General features: G+C 32.6%; 2 protein-coding genes across 2 annotated transcripts; one reads left to right on the plus strand and one right to left on the minus strand.

The window, feature by feature from the left end:
* Positions 1-1,502: 1,502 nt before the first annotated feature.
* Positions 1,503-9,160, minus strand: LOC100183439 (ubiquitin-conjugating enzyme E2 Q2). The gene is made up of 9 exons (XM_002125407.4): positions 8,669-9,160; positions 8,080-8,187; positions 6,795-6,896; positions 6,019-6,072; positions 4,902-5,030; positions 4,553-4,637; positions 3,670-3,880; positions 2,593-2,737; positions 1,503-2,187 (listed from the first exon to the last, which is right to left on the minus strand). Exons 1-9 carry the CDS (start codon positions 8,831-8,833, stop codon positions 2,089-2,091), a joined length of 1,098 nt encoding a protein of 365 aa, XP_002125443.1. The 5' UTR covers positions 8,834-9,160; the 3' UTR covers positions 1,503-2,088.
* Positions 9,161-9,546: 386 nt separating this feature from the next.
* On the plus strand, positions 9,547-12,874 carry LOC100181088 (BTB/POZ domain-containing adapter for CUL3-mediated RhoA degradation protein 3). The gene is made up of 6 exons (XM_026839308.1): positions 9,547-10,040; positions 10,292-10,447; positions 10,713-10,850; positions 11,241-11,415; positions 11,742-11,937; positions 12,161-12,874. Exons 1-6 carry the CDS (start codon positions 9,830-9,832, stop codon positions 12,383-12,385), a joined length of 1,101 nt encoding a protein of 366 aa, XP_026695109.1. The 5' UTR covers positions 9,547-9,829; the 3' UTR covers positions 12,386-12,874.
* The last annotated feature ends 720 nt before the right edge of the window (positions 12,875-13,594 follow it).

Genomic DNA, 13,594 nt, shown 5'->3' on the forward strand with positions numbered 1-13,594 from the left:
CACACAAAAAGATATTGTTTATACAATAAACACAAAGTACTTTAGAGAAGAATATGGGAAACCTTTAGTGCATGTTGTATCCAAATATCCTGATCGTGTTTTAAACTATTATCAACGGTCTATGGGAGTCGTAAAGATATAGTTTTATAATTCCTTAAATGTTCTTTGTTTACTACAGAATTGGACAAAAAATAGAATAAAATGGTGTCCCACCTTCCCTTATCTTCTACTATACGTTCTAGTAGGGCAGTAGGCTATGGTTAATACACAACTATAAACCGATAAGAGGCAATTATGCGAGCCTGCAGAAGAAAACTATAAGTTCTTTGAGATGGTAAAATATTGCACTCAGCTAAAATACATTTTAAACGAATCCAAACTGTAATAAGAATAAATCTTTAAACTGTCAAATGGCAGATACTATTTATATTTTATACAACGCATGTTTATATTCCCACATGTAATGCGAAACCATCTGTTCAACGTTGACTAGTTTTAGCTTTGTGTTATTGACGGGACACACAGGAATACAACCGCATTTTAACGCCTGTCATTTTCCGATTAACGAGTGGATAATTGCTACTATATAATGGTCGTAACTTACAACGTCTGTTGGTTACAGGAATAACACGCTTTCGAATCCACGTCGTCGAAAACGTGGAATTCAATTAACTTTCGTTTTCGTGCTGATTGCTTGAAGCAATTAGAGACGTTTTATGAACACTTGAACTAAACTGAAAATAATTTATACATTAAATGGTAGCACCCAATTACCACACTGCACCTGTTCAACACAATCAACTAGGTATTGTATAGTAGGGTGGGTAAAAATGGGACACCTTACCTTTTTATTTTCTCGGTCCATTTGGTAGTAAACAAAGAACATTTATTATAAAAAAAAATTATTATAAAACTTATCCTTATATTTAAATATTATGAGCCAGACCTCCCATCATACTATATATCATGTAAGAGCACGTTCTGAACTGGTCATACAAGCTGCATAATAGGGTTTTTACCAACGCATAGAGAACGAATAAAACTTGTTTATTACGTGACCAGACAACGACAGTTGGTATAACATGGATGCTATATTTTATACACCTCGTGCCCGATTTTCAGTTACTACGAATGTAACATTGTGTGTGGCTTTTATTCTGTATAACTGACAACTCGGACAACCCATTAGCGACCACCGGTTCGGAGCAATGACCGCCGAAGGATTCATACGCCAACAATAGTAGCAGAGATAAAACTTTAGTACAGTAGGGTGGGGGAAGATGGGACATCTTTTGACTCTATTTTCTCATCCCATTTAATAGTAAACAAGAAACATTCAAAGATTTATAAAACTATATCCTCGCGACTCTTATAGACCGTTGTTAATTGTTTAAAACACGATCAGGATATTTGGATGTTACGTGCTAAAGGTGTCCCATCTTCCCCCACCCTACTATATATCAATATTAAGTACCATGGGTTAGCTAATACTAAAACGTCCAAAAGTTTAAAACACATTTATTGCGAACCAGATAAAATTACTGACCGATTTATACATATTGTGTGAGAAAGTTTGATGCTATGTATTGCACACTGTTAAGATTTAAACTGCTACTTTGAACTAAACCGGGCTTTAATATAATAGGAGTTATCACGTCACTATATCTTTCTTTGGCTCGTGTCCAACGTTTCGGCTCAAAAGTAAAATAAAACAGTGTAGAAAAACGAAGAAGGTCAGTTAAAGGGCACTATATATGCTTGTTGCGCTTTGCCAACAGCAAGGCAGGCAGAACTTACATTTAGAATGCATTGAGTTCAAAAAAACAAAAAATCCAGGTTTCCTATATTAGTGAATCACTCGCTATACGTTGATACATGCTAGTAATTAGAATTAAGAACAATGTACATATTATACTACCCTTTGGTTAGCACATTTGTTTTCGATTTCACCTGATTGTTCTTCATAAATTATTGCTTTTATATGTGGTTGTATTAAGACACCATGCCAGATTTGACCCTCCTAAAGTTTTCTCCGTCCTGGTGCTACTGGCCAGCTCAAGCTCATACAGTTCATGATGCGTAGCTCGGTCAACCATCTTGTGGTGGTGGGGTGAACCAGCCGTTCTTTTCGTGGATTTGAACCAATCTTTGGAAGGATTGTTGAGCTCTTGATAGACTGTATGTCGACTGTAACACATATGGCATAAAAAAAACATCATTTAATAAAATTGGAATGTATTAATGTAATAAATTTGGGATTTTTTGGAATATTTTAAATCAACATATAGAACTGTGGTATAACAGTGGTCTTTTTACTGTGAGAATACATTTAGATAATTCTGTAAATATTCTGTTTCCTACCAATAAGACTAATATTAGGCAAATATTGCAAACGAAATTCAGACTTCAGAGAGACACCTAAAAAAATCAAAAAATCATTACAAATGACAAAACAAATTTATTACAATTGATATTCACTAATGATTAATAGATTAACCTTAACATTAATACCTTAGAACACTCAATAGCTCAAGCAATATCCAAGCAACATAAGAGGAGCTGGTTAATTATTTAACAAAGGTATCGACTTACAGATGATGCCCCGAATTGAATTCTAGCTTTGCCCTTGACTAGAGTTGCCATTATTTGCATAATAAGTGACTCAATTGAATAAGCGCTGCTCCAACCCTGTTTGGTCAATAGTTCCATACATATTGCCCCACCCCCAAGTACAAACCTAGAAAGACGTAAGAACTTTGGAAGAAGTATAATACAACAGGTTTTATAATGTAACGAACACCTTTTTAAGTGTAGTTTAGGGGTATATTTTTGAGGTAGTATAATTCTTTTGAAGTGGTATAATGTTTGTTAAAACTTCCTTCAAACAACTAAGTGTGTAACTGTATAAATATAAAATTCTGAATTATGTGCATTGTATATTAAAAAAGGATAAAACATTGGGATTAAAATAAATGTGATAATGAACATTAATATCAAAATATCAATATCCTAATCTATAAACAATTAAGAACAAACCACACATGTTTTATATGGTGTGGGGGAAAGCAATTACAGAATTTTTAATCTTTACCTACGTATACAATAATACATCACTAGAACCGGAACTAAATCTTCATTCCCAATTTTTTTGTTCAACTGGTAACGATTTCGAGTTATCGTCACTTATAATTTTACTATTTTTTTTGGTATACGTAAGTTAAAAAAACAACAGAAGTTCTTTTTGTTACTTATGACAAAGAAAATGTTTTAAAATAATGAAAAACACAGAACCAGAATCGGTAGAAAATAAGACTTACCAACCAGTTAATTTTTTACAAATATCTTTAAAGCTTTGGTATTAAAATATCTTATAATAATAGAACAAAAAGATATGATATATGTATATATATATATATATATGGTGAAGACCAATTAATAAATCTATTTTAAATACTCTGTATACAATACTAGAAACAGATTCAGTAGACTTACCCTCCAGATAAAACAGGACACACCACTCTTACAAATTTACAAATATCTTTAAAGCTTTGGTATAAAAAAATCTTATAATATAAAATGAACACGATATGAAATATATATACCGTGAAGAGCAATTAATGAATCTAAAGCTTTTGTATACAATTCTAGAAACAGATTCAGTAGACTTACCCTCCAGTTAAAACAGGACACACCACTCTTACAAAGGGAGGGTCAAACGGAAAGTTGTCTCTGAATGAAACACCCATGATTATCGAGGCTTGGCCCCCGTTAGCTTTCAATTCCTTTAAATCAGCATGCAGGTGGCTATCAGGGTCTACTTTGAGTATTTGTACATGCCATTCATACAAACTATCATTCACAAGTTCAACGTTGTAACAACCTGGGAGCAGAAGTGTAATGTTATGGATGTAGGATGTGACATATGTATTAGTTTTAAAAAATATGTATTAGTATTACCTTACTGTTTAAGTGTGTATACAAACAAGCAAGGCAAAAATAATATTGTTAAATCATATTTGTTACTATCTTACTAATAAGTGTAATGTTAGGAGTGCATGTGAAAATTAGTGACATGATATGTTTTAGTGATTTTAGATAAAAAAAACAGCTATTAGCCTACTGTCCTACTGTTAAAGCCGACATATAGTAGGATGGGGAAAGTTGGGACACATTTTAACTCTATTTTCTTGTACCATGTGGTAGTAAACAAGAAACTTTCAAAGAATTGTAAAACTATATGCTCAAAACTCCCATAGAGCGTTGTTAACTGTTTAAAACACGATCAGGAAATTCGGATATTATGTGCCAAAGGTGTCCCATCTTCCCCCATCCTACTATATCATGTAACTGTTGCTAACTGATGTGCAGTGTTGTGTATTAAACAATACAGAACTTCAGTGGCTTGTGAGGTGGACTATTAAGACAGAGTATGACAGGTCCCCTACTGTTATTATATTAGTGTTAGGTACTGCATTCCCATTCACAAAGTGTAACACTAAGAAGTAATTTTAACTACTAATAAGTTGAACAGAATTTACTATATTTCACACACCTTGCTTGAAACTTTCTGACCGGTAAATTGCTTTCAATTCTTTGAGTAATCTATCAGATGCTTGAACGGAACCAGATATTCGGCCCTGATTGAAAATAACCATGTAAGTAAAAATTACAAGTTTTAAATTTACTTAAACTATACAGTAATGTAGAAACTTTTTACCAATAATTGTATATCAAGTTTAGTCATATTATGTTTTAAAGACAGTCTGACAGTTATATTTGTTTGATGTCAATTTTATGTTTAAAGGTAGTCCTAGGGCTGTTTTATTTGTTCTATGTCAATACGATTTTCGTTATGGTGCTCTTTAAAGTCAAATATGTCAATTTTTTTATGTTAAACTTACATCGATGTAATCTTTCCTTTGTGTTTGTCGTATTTTATCAAGTATAGCGAGATTCTCAGTAGAAATGTCGCTGTTTTCCTTCTCAGCTTTTGCTGTTTCAGCCGCAACATCTTCTTGTAAAACATCATCCTAAAAAAATCAAATCAAAGTATTTAAAAAATATTGGAAAAATAATAAATAAAACGTACTGCTAAAAATCCCTTAAAATGTATGTATAGTCCCAAGTATAGCTTCTTTAACAGTTTTGTTTTAGAATGTTGTGGCTATAATTAATTTGAAAAACAGGTTGTGCCACAAACAGAATCCTAGTCCTGCTGTGTTTATAAAGTGTTGGAAAAATCCTGGCATACAAAATACATTAATAAAACAAAAGTACATTTTACTGCTTTTAGTTCACATAATCCTAAGGTGAATTTATGAATTGATCACAGCCCATAAGCTCATAGTCATTATGTACAGAGCAAACATACAATACAAAAAGGAGAAACAAAATATGCTACAGCTTTTACAATAACATGGTGTTTACGCATGTTATGTCCATACTTCCGGGTTGTATCCTCTACTATGATAAGAATGCGGAAAACCAAACAATTAATTACTACAGAGGCCTCACATTAAAACAAAGGCTATTCCCCCTATGTTATTCAACCGAATTTTACGTTTTACCCAAATAACTATGGAAAAATTAGGATTTAAAACTTTATAATATCAAATATATTGATATACATATATAATTTCAACCCTTTACCTAAAAGCTTCATACACACCTGTGCAAACTGCAAAGAATATATTACAGGTGTACTTGTGTACAGCTCATGTAAAAAGGCAACCAAAGTCAAATTTTATAATTGAAATACAGACAGTCCTTACTTAGCTGAATCTACATTTCTAATTTTTCATTTAAAACAGTACCAGTTTCGAGTTATCATCACTTATATTTGCATACACTGTTTTGTGTGCGTTATTTGTTCTTTTTGTCAAAGAAAATTTTACAGAGCTGAAGAACTATCCATATTATATTTTTACACTATTTTGGGGGGTATAGTTCATAGGTTTAAAAGCCATACAAGCGTTTTCAACTTTTTATACAAACTGTTTCAAGGTGATAAAAACTCACATCATCATCATCATCTTCCTCATCGGAGCTTGAAACCGACTGAAGGTCCATTTCCTAATATCGTATATTATGTTTATTATTATGTTACCATGTTAAAAATAAAAGGAAAGGTACTTAACAATAATATAAACTACTCATACATTTTATATGTGTTACTTTTTAGCAGTACAAAATCAAAGTTTCTGTCAATTTTTCCGTTGATTATAATTATGATAATGGCCTAACTTAAATGATGAAATGCTTTTTACTTTAACACATTTTTAGTTCATATATTGTTTGATGTACCAAACATACATGTGGAAAGGTTGAAGCACGCTGTTCGTTGTTAATAATTGTTCAATCAAATTAAGGAAGGAAATGTAAAACAAGACAGCCTTGATTGGAAACATGAGAAAGGCTTAAGATTTTGGCGCCTTAACTATTACTCATGTTTATAATGCAAGATTAAAGCCAAGATATAATTTTCTAATTCGCCAAGTACAAAAAGTAGTGCAATAAAACAAATGCACTATAACACATAGGCTATTCTATCCTAGATTTGGTAAACAAGAAAAATAAAAGAATAAAAGCTAATATGCAACCATAGTTGTCAGTCATTGATATATGTGGCGCATCTAGTATGTTTTAACTCTGCTTGCTTGTACAGACACCTGAAGGCTGTATTAAAGCAGACAACTGGGGTGCCAATACATAATGCTTAAGTGTACACAATTGAATATTCCCGCATTAAGTCAATTATGTTTTAAACAATAACAAACAATACATAGTTGGCTTACCACTGGTTCAGGTTTCTTGTCAAGATCCAACAACTGACGAGGTAAATTCATGTTGAATCCTTTGCACAGGTTTGAAACAAGAAAGCCAATCATTTTTGGCAGCTGTTGTAAACAAGTAGAATCAGCAGTTAAAAGATTGAATGAAAATGAACATATATATATAATATTTCAGTCTGTATAAATTTTAGTCGAAAAATTCGGTTATATAACATGTTTTCTATCACAATTTTACAGTTGTTTACTTTTGTTTTTCCATTGATACAAAGAAAAAACTCATTTACGCAATGAGGACCCCTAAAAATTGCACCAATAGTAATAAATTTTATTATCACTTTACTACTAGTGTCATCACCTATATTAAAATAATGGTCATTTCTCCTTAGTATGATTTATAACACTGTTCAGGATCATTATTTGAGGTACATTTCTTGGTAATAACATACCATGCAATGCATGCATATCATTATTAGCATACGTCATTAAATGGTGCTGATGGTACCAGTACTGTTCCAGAAAAATACTAATTTATTGCACCAACAAGTAAAGGTTATAGATTTGTTTTATACCAGCGTTAAAGCATGGAAGAAAGTCAATTTTTTTGCCAAACTGACATAATTTCAATATCAGGTGCACCAGCTAAATCTTTAGTAGGCCATGTGTGCACTTACAATTTATGGATGGCCTATCATTTATATTTAAAAAGTTTTCAGTACTTTTATAATAAAAATGCAATTATAATAAAGAATATTCTATGTTCCGTGACATAGATAAATAAACGTATAAGAAGAACACCTTTGTTATAACTCATATACCTACACACCATACAAAGATAAATGGTCTAAGTGACATTAATTCACAATACACATATATATTCAATAAATAATTGATTGAGTTTCGAACAATGATGTTAAAACAGTCACGCTCCCACGTGCCTTTACAATAAGCCATAAATAACAAACTAAATGGTCTCAGCACACAGGTTGAACCACCGGTGAGCCAATATGTGGCACAAATAAAGAGCCTACAGCTACTGTAAGCTCCATGCAAACATGCATTGACACACATTATATTATATATATTTTAAGAAATAAAATCCAAATATTCTGAAGTGTCATTATGACAAACTTCTGGCTCTGTTATTTAGAGTTAGATCTATGTTATCATTTTGGACAGGAACACGGCCGAACTGAATGAATGATAATTTCAATAAACTACAATCAACAAAAAAAACAATGTGTATATAAATACCGGTATAGGCTTATACAGTATTATATCAAATCTGTACCGGTGTAAGAGAATCAAAATCATGTTCCGACAAATCTTCCAACACCTTCATCACAATTTTATCTTCAGATTCTGAATACCACATCGGCCTGGCAGTTGGATATGCTTCCTATAATAATAAAAAATTCACAGTCAATATCATTACATTTATATTTCATAAAACACACTAATGGCTTTTAGGTGTATAAGTCAAATAACATTCTTACTTCATAATATAAAAATCTTTTTTTTTTAGGTATAAATTAATATATATATACAGGCCAATTAGATATATTTGTCAGATTAGTAGTTTAATTTAATTGAAATTATGTAATAGGCATAGTGACATGCAAAACGGTATCATTTTTATTCTTGTATCTAAAGTTTAATTAACATTTAGAAGCTTATTTGCATGTACAGAAAGAAGAAATAAGGACAGGCATATGAAAATAAATATATTAGAGCAATATTGTCAGAATGAATTATTGAAATAAAAGTAGAATGTATAAATATATAAATATAGCTAAACAGTCAATACTCTTTTGGAAGCTTTTTAGTGGTTAATGTGATATTTTAATGTGAAGAAGAAAAAAAACAAAATATATACTGACCGATATGGTGCAATTTATTATGTGTTTAATAGATGGCCCAGTAATAAAATGACAACATAGTTCATCAGCACTGGAGTGAACAACCTGAAATGTTTCATGAGATCTTGGAAATAACAGGGAAACATGCTTTAACTCAGCTTTTAACTGAGCCACAGACTGTGTCATCTTATATACTCCAGTGCAGTTTACTACAAAATCTACACAGAAGTGTCACACAACTAGAATTTCAAATGTTCCAGTATATATCTGAAGACTTTGCAAAAATAATAACTTTCTTTGTCTTTTCAATAGCAAAAACAGGACATAGCAACAAAACAACAGTTATTGAAACACGCTTTCAGGTAAAAAAAGTGGAGGCAGTACGTTACATATTAGGCTCGTAGGAAATGTTAGAGGTTGGTAGTTTGGGGTCAGTGGTTGTTATAGGGGGTCATAAGTTAGGGGATTCTTCATTAGCACCAAAAAAGTCTATGTTAAATAAACTGTATACACACTGATTTCATGATAAAATGAGAACATTACAAATAAAATACTTCCTCCTACTAATGCCGTTTGTAATCCTTCTGCCTTAACAAAACAACAGAGAGAAACCTTTTGTGTTTGCGGTGCGATATTGATGACAAGCGTCACCGAATCAATTAATAAATTTACAGTCCGCAAAGTCAATTTAACAAAGTTCGCGATTGTAAAACAATTTTTATCACCCGAAACCTTAAAAGCAGAACATAAAAGTATCTTTCGTGATTTTATGCATTTGCATAATCCGTTTTGATATGCGGAACTGTTGGCGGTTATAGCGATAACCCCATGTCAGCTGATTTATAAAGTCGCATGTTTGGAAACAAAGGACTGATCATTAAATAACTGATAAACGGTCAAATAACATTTTTCAATACAGTAAAACACCCAAACTCACTATTCAAACATTTTTAATGTAACCCTTGATAAACTTGTAACAAATATAGCGCCCTGTTGCGCTTTGTCGGGCGCTATTTGGCTCCACTGGAACCCATTGGGCGTGTTTTGGAACTACAGTAAACAAATACATCTGACTCAGTGGAAATAGAAGTACGCCGTTTAAAACTTTACGAAATAACCCCCATAAACGTGTGTAGAGGCTTAAACGAATATAACAACAGGGAAACGAAAGTTGAGCGAGCTATGGCTCTTCACGAAGCGTCATCAATAACTTTTCCGGCCAACGTTCAAAGTCATCAAGTACACGCCCTTGTAAAAGAAGGAACTCCTGGTATCGCCCAACCTGCAAATAATGCACTCCATCAAATCGCCTGCGCCAGCACAACACAGATACAAGCAAACTCAGTGTTGGAAAAGAATTATGCAACCGGACTCTCACCTTCTAAAAGTGCAGGTAAGCAGTCTCGTGTTTAAGTATATAAATATATGTAAACATAAGTCATTGTATATATATCATTAAATCTTGTTAAAATGTAATGTTGTCATTAAGAGAGCTTCATTTTGTTTCTACCTTGCAAAACACTCAACATTCTGAGCTGGATGCATGTGCATATGGAATGTGACATTTTGTTATATAAAGTAATAAATTCATATTACTTAAAAAAAAGTGTAAAAAAATACTAAGTAAAACGTCATTAAACTCAGACACCTCTGCTACATCTTTAATGAATTCAAACAAATATGTGAAGCTAAATGTTGGCGGGTCATTACATTATACAACCATGGGCACATTAACAAAGGAAGACAACATGTTAAGGGCAATGTTTAGTGGAAGGATGGTCGTACTTACTGACAGTGAAGGTAACATTTTAATGTACAAGTGCTTAAAAAATTAGTGTACCAAAAAGTAAGTTTGTTTAAGGGCCGAAATATAAAGCCCATTACATGCTTGTTAACTGCTGGCTACACTGAATCTGGATTGTATTTTTAGATTATGTACACACGCAAAGTTACATACATGGTAACTCGTAAATGGCACGAGTTGTATGAAACAGAACACCCATGTTATAACAACTGTCATTTCAGCACAAGAATAAATAAGTCATATTAAAGAACATTGTTTTAGGTTGGATATTAATTGATCGCTGTGGAAAACACTTTAGTGCAATATTGAATTATCTGCGAGATGGATCAATCACATTACCCGACAATCGATATGAAATTGCCGAGTTATTGGCGGAAGCTAAATATTATTTAATACAAGGTGAACCATATAAACAGCAAATATTGAATTTAAACTGTGGGTATCTTCTCAAATAAGATTATGTTTAAGCAAAAAATTATTTAATTCAAGGTGATTTATTAGGCAATCATTGTTAAATTTATTACTGGGTATATCTCATTAAATATGATTGTTTCATGTTAAAATAATAAAAATAGTTCACCAAGCACAAGCTGTGCAGTTTCAGACTTATTCTGTACTGTATTATAGATGATAAATACCTGAGAAATGAATGTTCAATCTTTGAAGTCTAAAATCTTATTGGAACAGGAATTCTATTTCATGTAAAAAAAATATGTCTTTACTAGGATATATGTATAGATACACACATAGCAATAATATTATATATGTATGTTTCAATTACAAATCCAGGTTTAGTAACCCAATGTGAAGCTTCACTTGAAAGGAAGAATCAAGACGCAGATCCAATTTGTCGAGTACCCATTGTTACATCACCAAAGGAAGAACAAGAGTTAGTTCGTAAAACAAGCAAACCAATCGTCAAGTTTATGTATAATCGTGGAAACAATAAATACTCCTATACCAAGTATGTTGAATGTATGGATGCATGTGACTTGTCTTGTGTAGTGATGCCATGAGAGTCCTTACAGCTTGGGTGTTCTGTTCCATACACATTGACTCACAAGTTATTATATGTATGCAGTTCTTTATCTTCAAAATATCTGAATATCAACAAATTGCCAGCCTTTTATACATGAGTAACACGACTGTAAATAAGAAGATTAACTGATAATATAAGCACAATGGTGGAGGATTCACCTTTTTAAGCTGGTAATTTTTTGAAATTTTTGATTTTTTTCTTTTTCTTTAATTATAAGTTACATATTCCAAAAAAATTGTTACTTTTTTTAGCTCGTCAGATGACAACATGTTGAAAAACATTGAATTGTTTGACAAGTTGTCTTTACGGTTCAACGGACGCATTCTATTCATGAAAGACATTATTGGAGATGAGATCTGTGATTGGTCGTTTTACGGCCACCAGCGAAAAGTTGCAGAAATATGTTGTACTTCAATTGTGTATGCAACTGATAGAAAACAAACAAAGGTACTTGTGTATGCTTTATAGGTTTTTGTGATTTATAGAAAGTAGTTTACACAGATGTTATGTAAGAAGTGTGGACTTTTAGTACTCGATAATAATAAAATTAAAAAATAATGAAAAAATTGTAATCACAATTAAAATACAAAAAGACACCGCTAAGATTCTAGTTTTGCATTATTGTTGCCATTTTACATTGTTTGGGTTAACTTCCTCTTTCTACTAACAGGTTGAATTTCCTGAGGCAAGGATATATGAAGAAACGTTAAACATTCTGTTGTATGAACAAGATCGACCATGCACGCCACACATGATCGCATGTACTGACTCGAACACAGGGGAACCTGTTGTGCAGAGGTCTGTACATAACTGTCAAAGCGACGATGACATAGATGACTCATCGAGATCACATCGAGTGCGACGCATACATGTACACAGTAACCGACCTGTGTGATAACTTTTATATGGCCACCGTAACTACTAAACGCACATAGTCGCAATATCTGTACATACGCTACATTTTATTTGGTCCAGTTGATTTTTTTAGCACAAATATTCTATTTGTATGAAATATAAATATATTTGAATCAATGAAACCTGGGCCTTACAAAATACAGTTATCATAACAAGGTTGATAAAGATAATGCTATAAAGACTTCATAAAATATTTTCACAAAATTGTTTACCATTTTGCTGTACAAATTATGTGGAACAGTAGTTTGCACAATAAGTATATTATCAACTGCAATTATATTGTCAGTATTCTGTTATATGTTCGGTCATGATGGTAAATTACACCAACTGCCATTCTTAAACTCTGTACTTATGAATATGGAAAGTGATAACAAAAATGTAATACCTTATGGCTCTCTTAACATGTTTATGTCCTTTTTAATCTTTTTTTATACGATGCAAATTGTCAATAAAAGCAAAATGCATAAAAGTTATGTATGTGTGCCTGAAACCTGAAATATAATAGTTTAAAAAAGGAAAGCTGTTGCCAACTTCTCTTTATCTGTCATACAGAATATAATATCTCTTGTTGATGCACCCAATGCCATCATACACTCAGAACTTATTTGTAAGTGTAAAAGCTTTGCGTGGAACTGTTTTTGTGTGACTGCTGATTTGCATAACTCGCTAGTTACTAAATAATACTCACTGGAACATGGTAGCAGCAGAGAGGTTTGATCTCACTACCCTCTGGTTAAAAGAGCCACTCTTTTAACAACTGATGTAACCTGTGTAATTAATACAGCTTTAAGTTAACCAATAAAACAATAAGCAAGCAGATATTACACTAAATATTAAAAATCTAGGAACAACTTACCCCTTGTGGATTAAGATTTTCACTCTTGACGTGGAATTCATTTACAGGTTTTAATTGGAATACCTTTAAGAGTCATATCTATGCAAAACTACAAGCTTGTAACAATTAGGACTCAGTAATCTCCACGTTAGCCATTTATTTATTTATTTCTATAATTGGACATTCGCAGAAATAGTCTGCAGATGGAGTCCTATATATACGGGTCAAGAATCGGGACAAAAAACGGGACTTGATCGGAACACTGGAGTCGGAACATGATAACGAGAACTTCACTACCGCGAGCACGTCACTTCCGGACGTACAAGGGTGTTGGGGTGTTGGGGTAATGGGCCA

Source organism: Ciona intestinalis, unplaced genomic scaffold (genome assembly GCF_000224145.3).
Source record: "Ciona intestinalis unplaced genomic scaffold, KH HT000184.2, whole genome shotgun sequence".
NCBI classification, from domain to species: domain Eukaryota; kingdom Metazoa; phylum Chordata; class Ascidiacea; order Phlebobranchia; family Cionidae; genus Ciona; species Ciona intestinalis.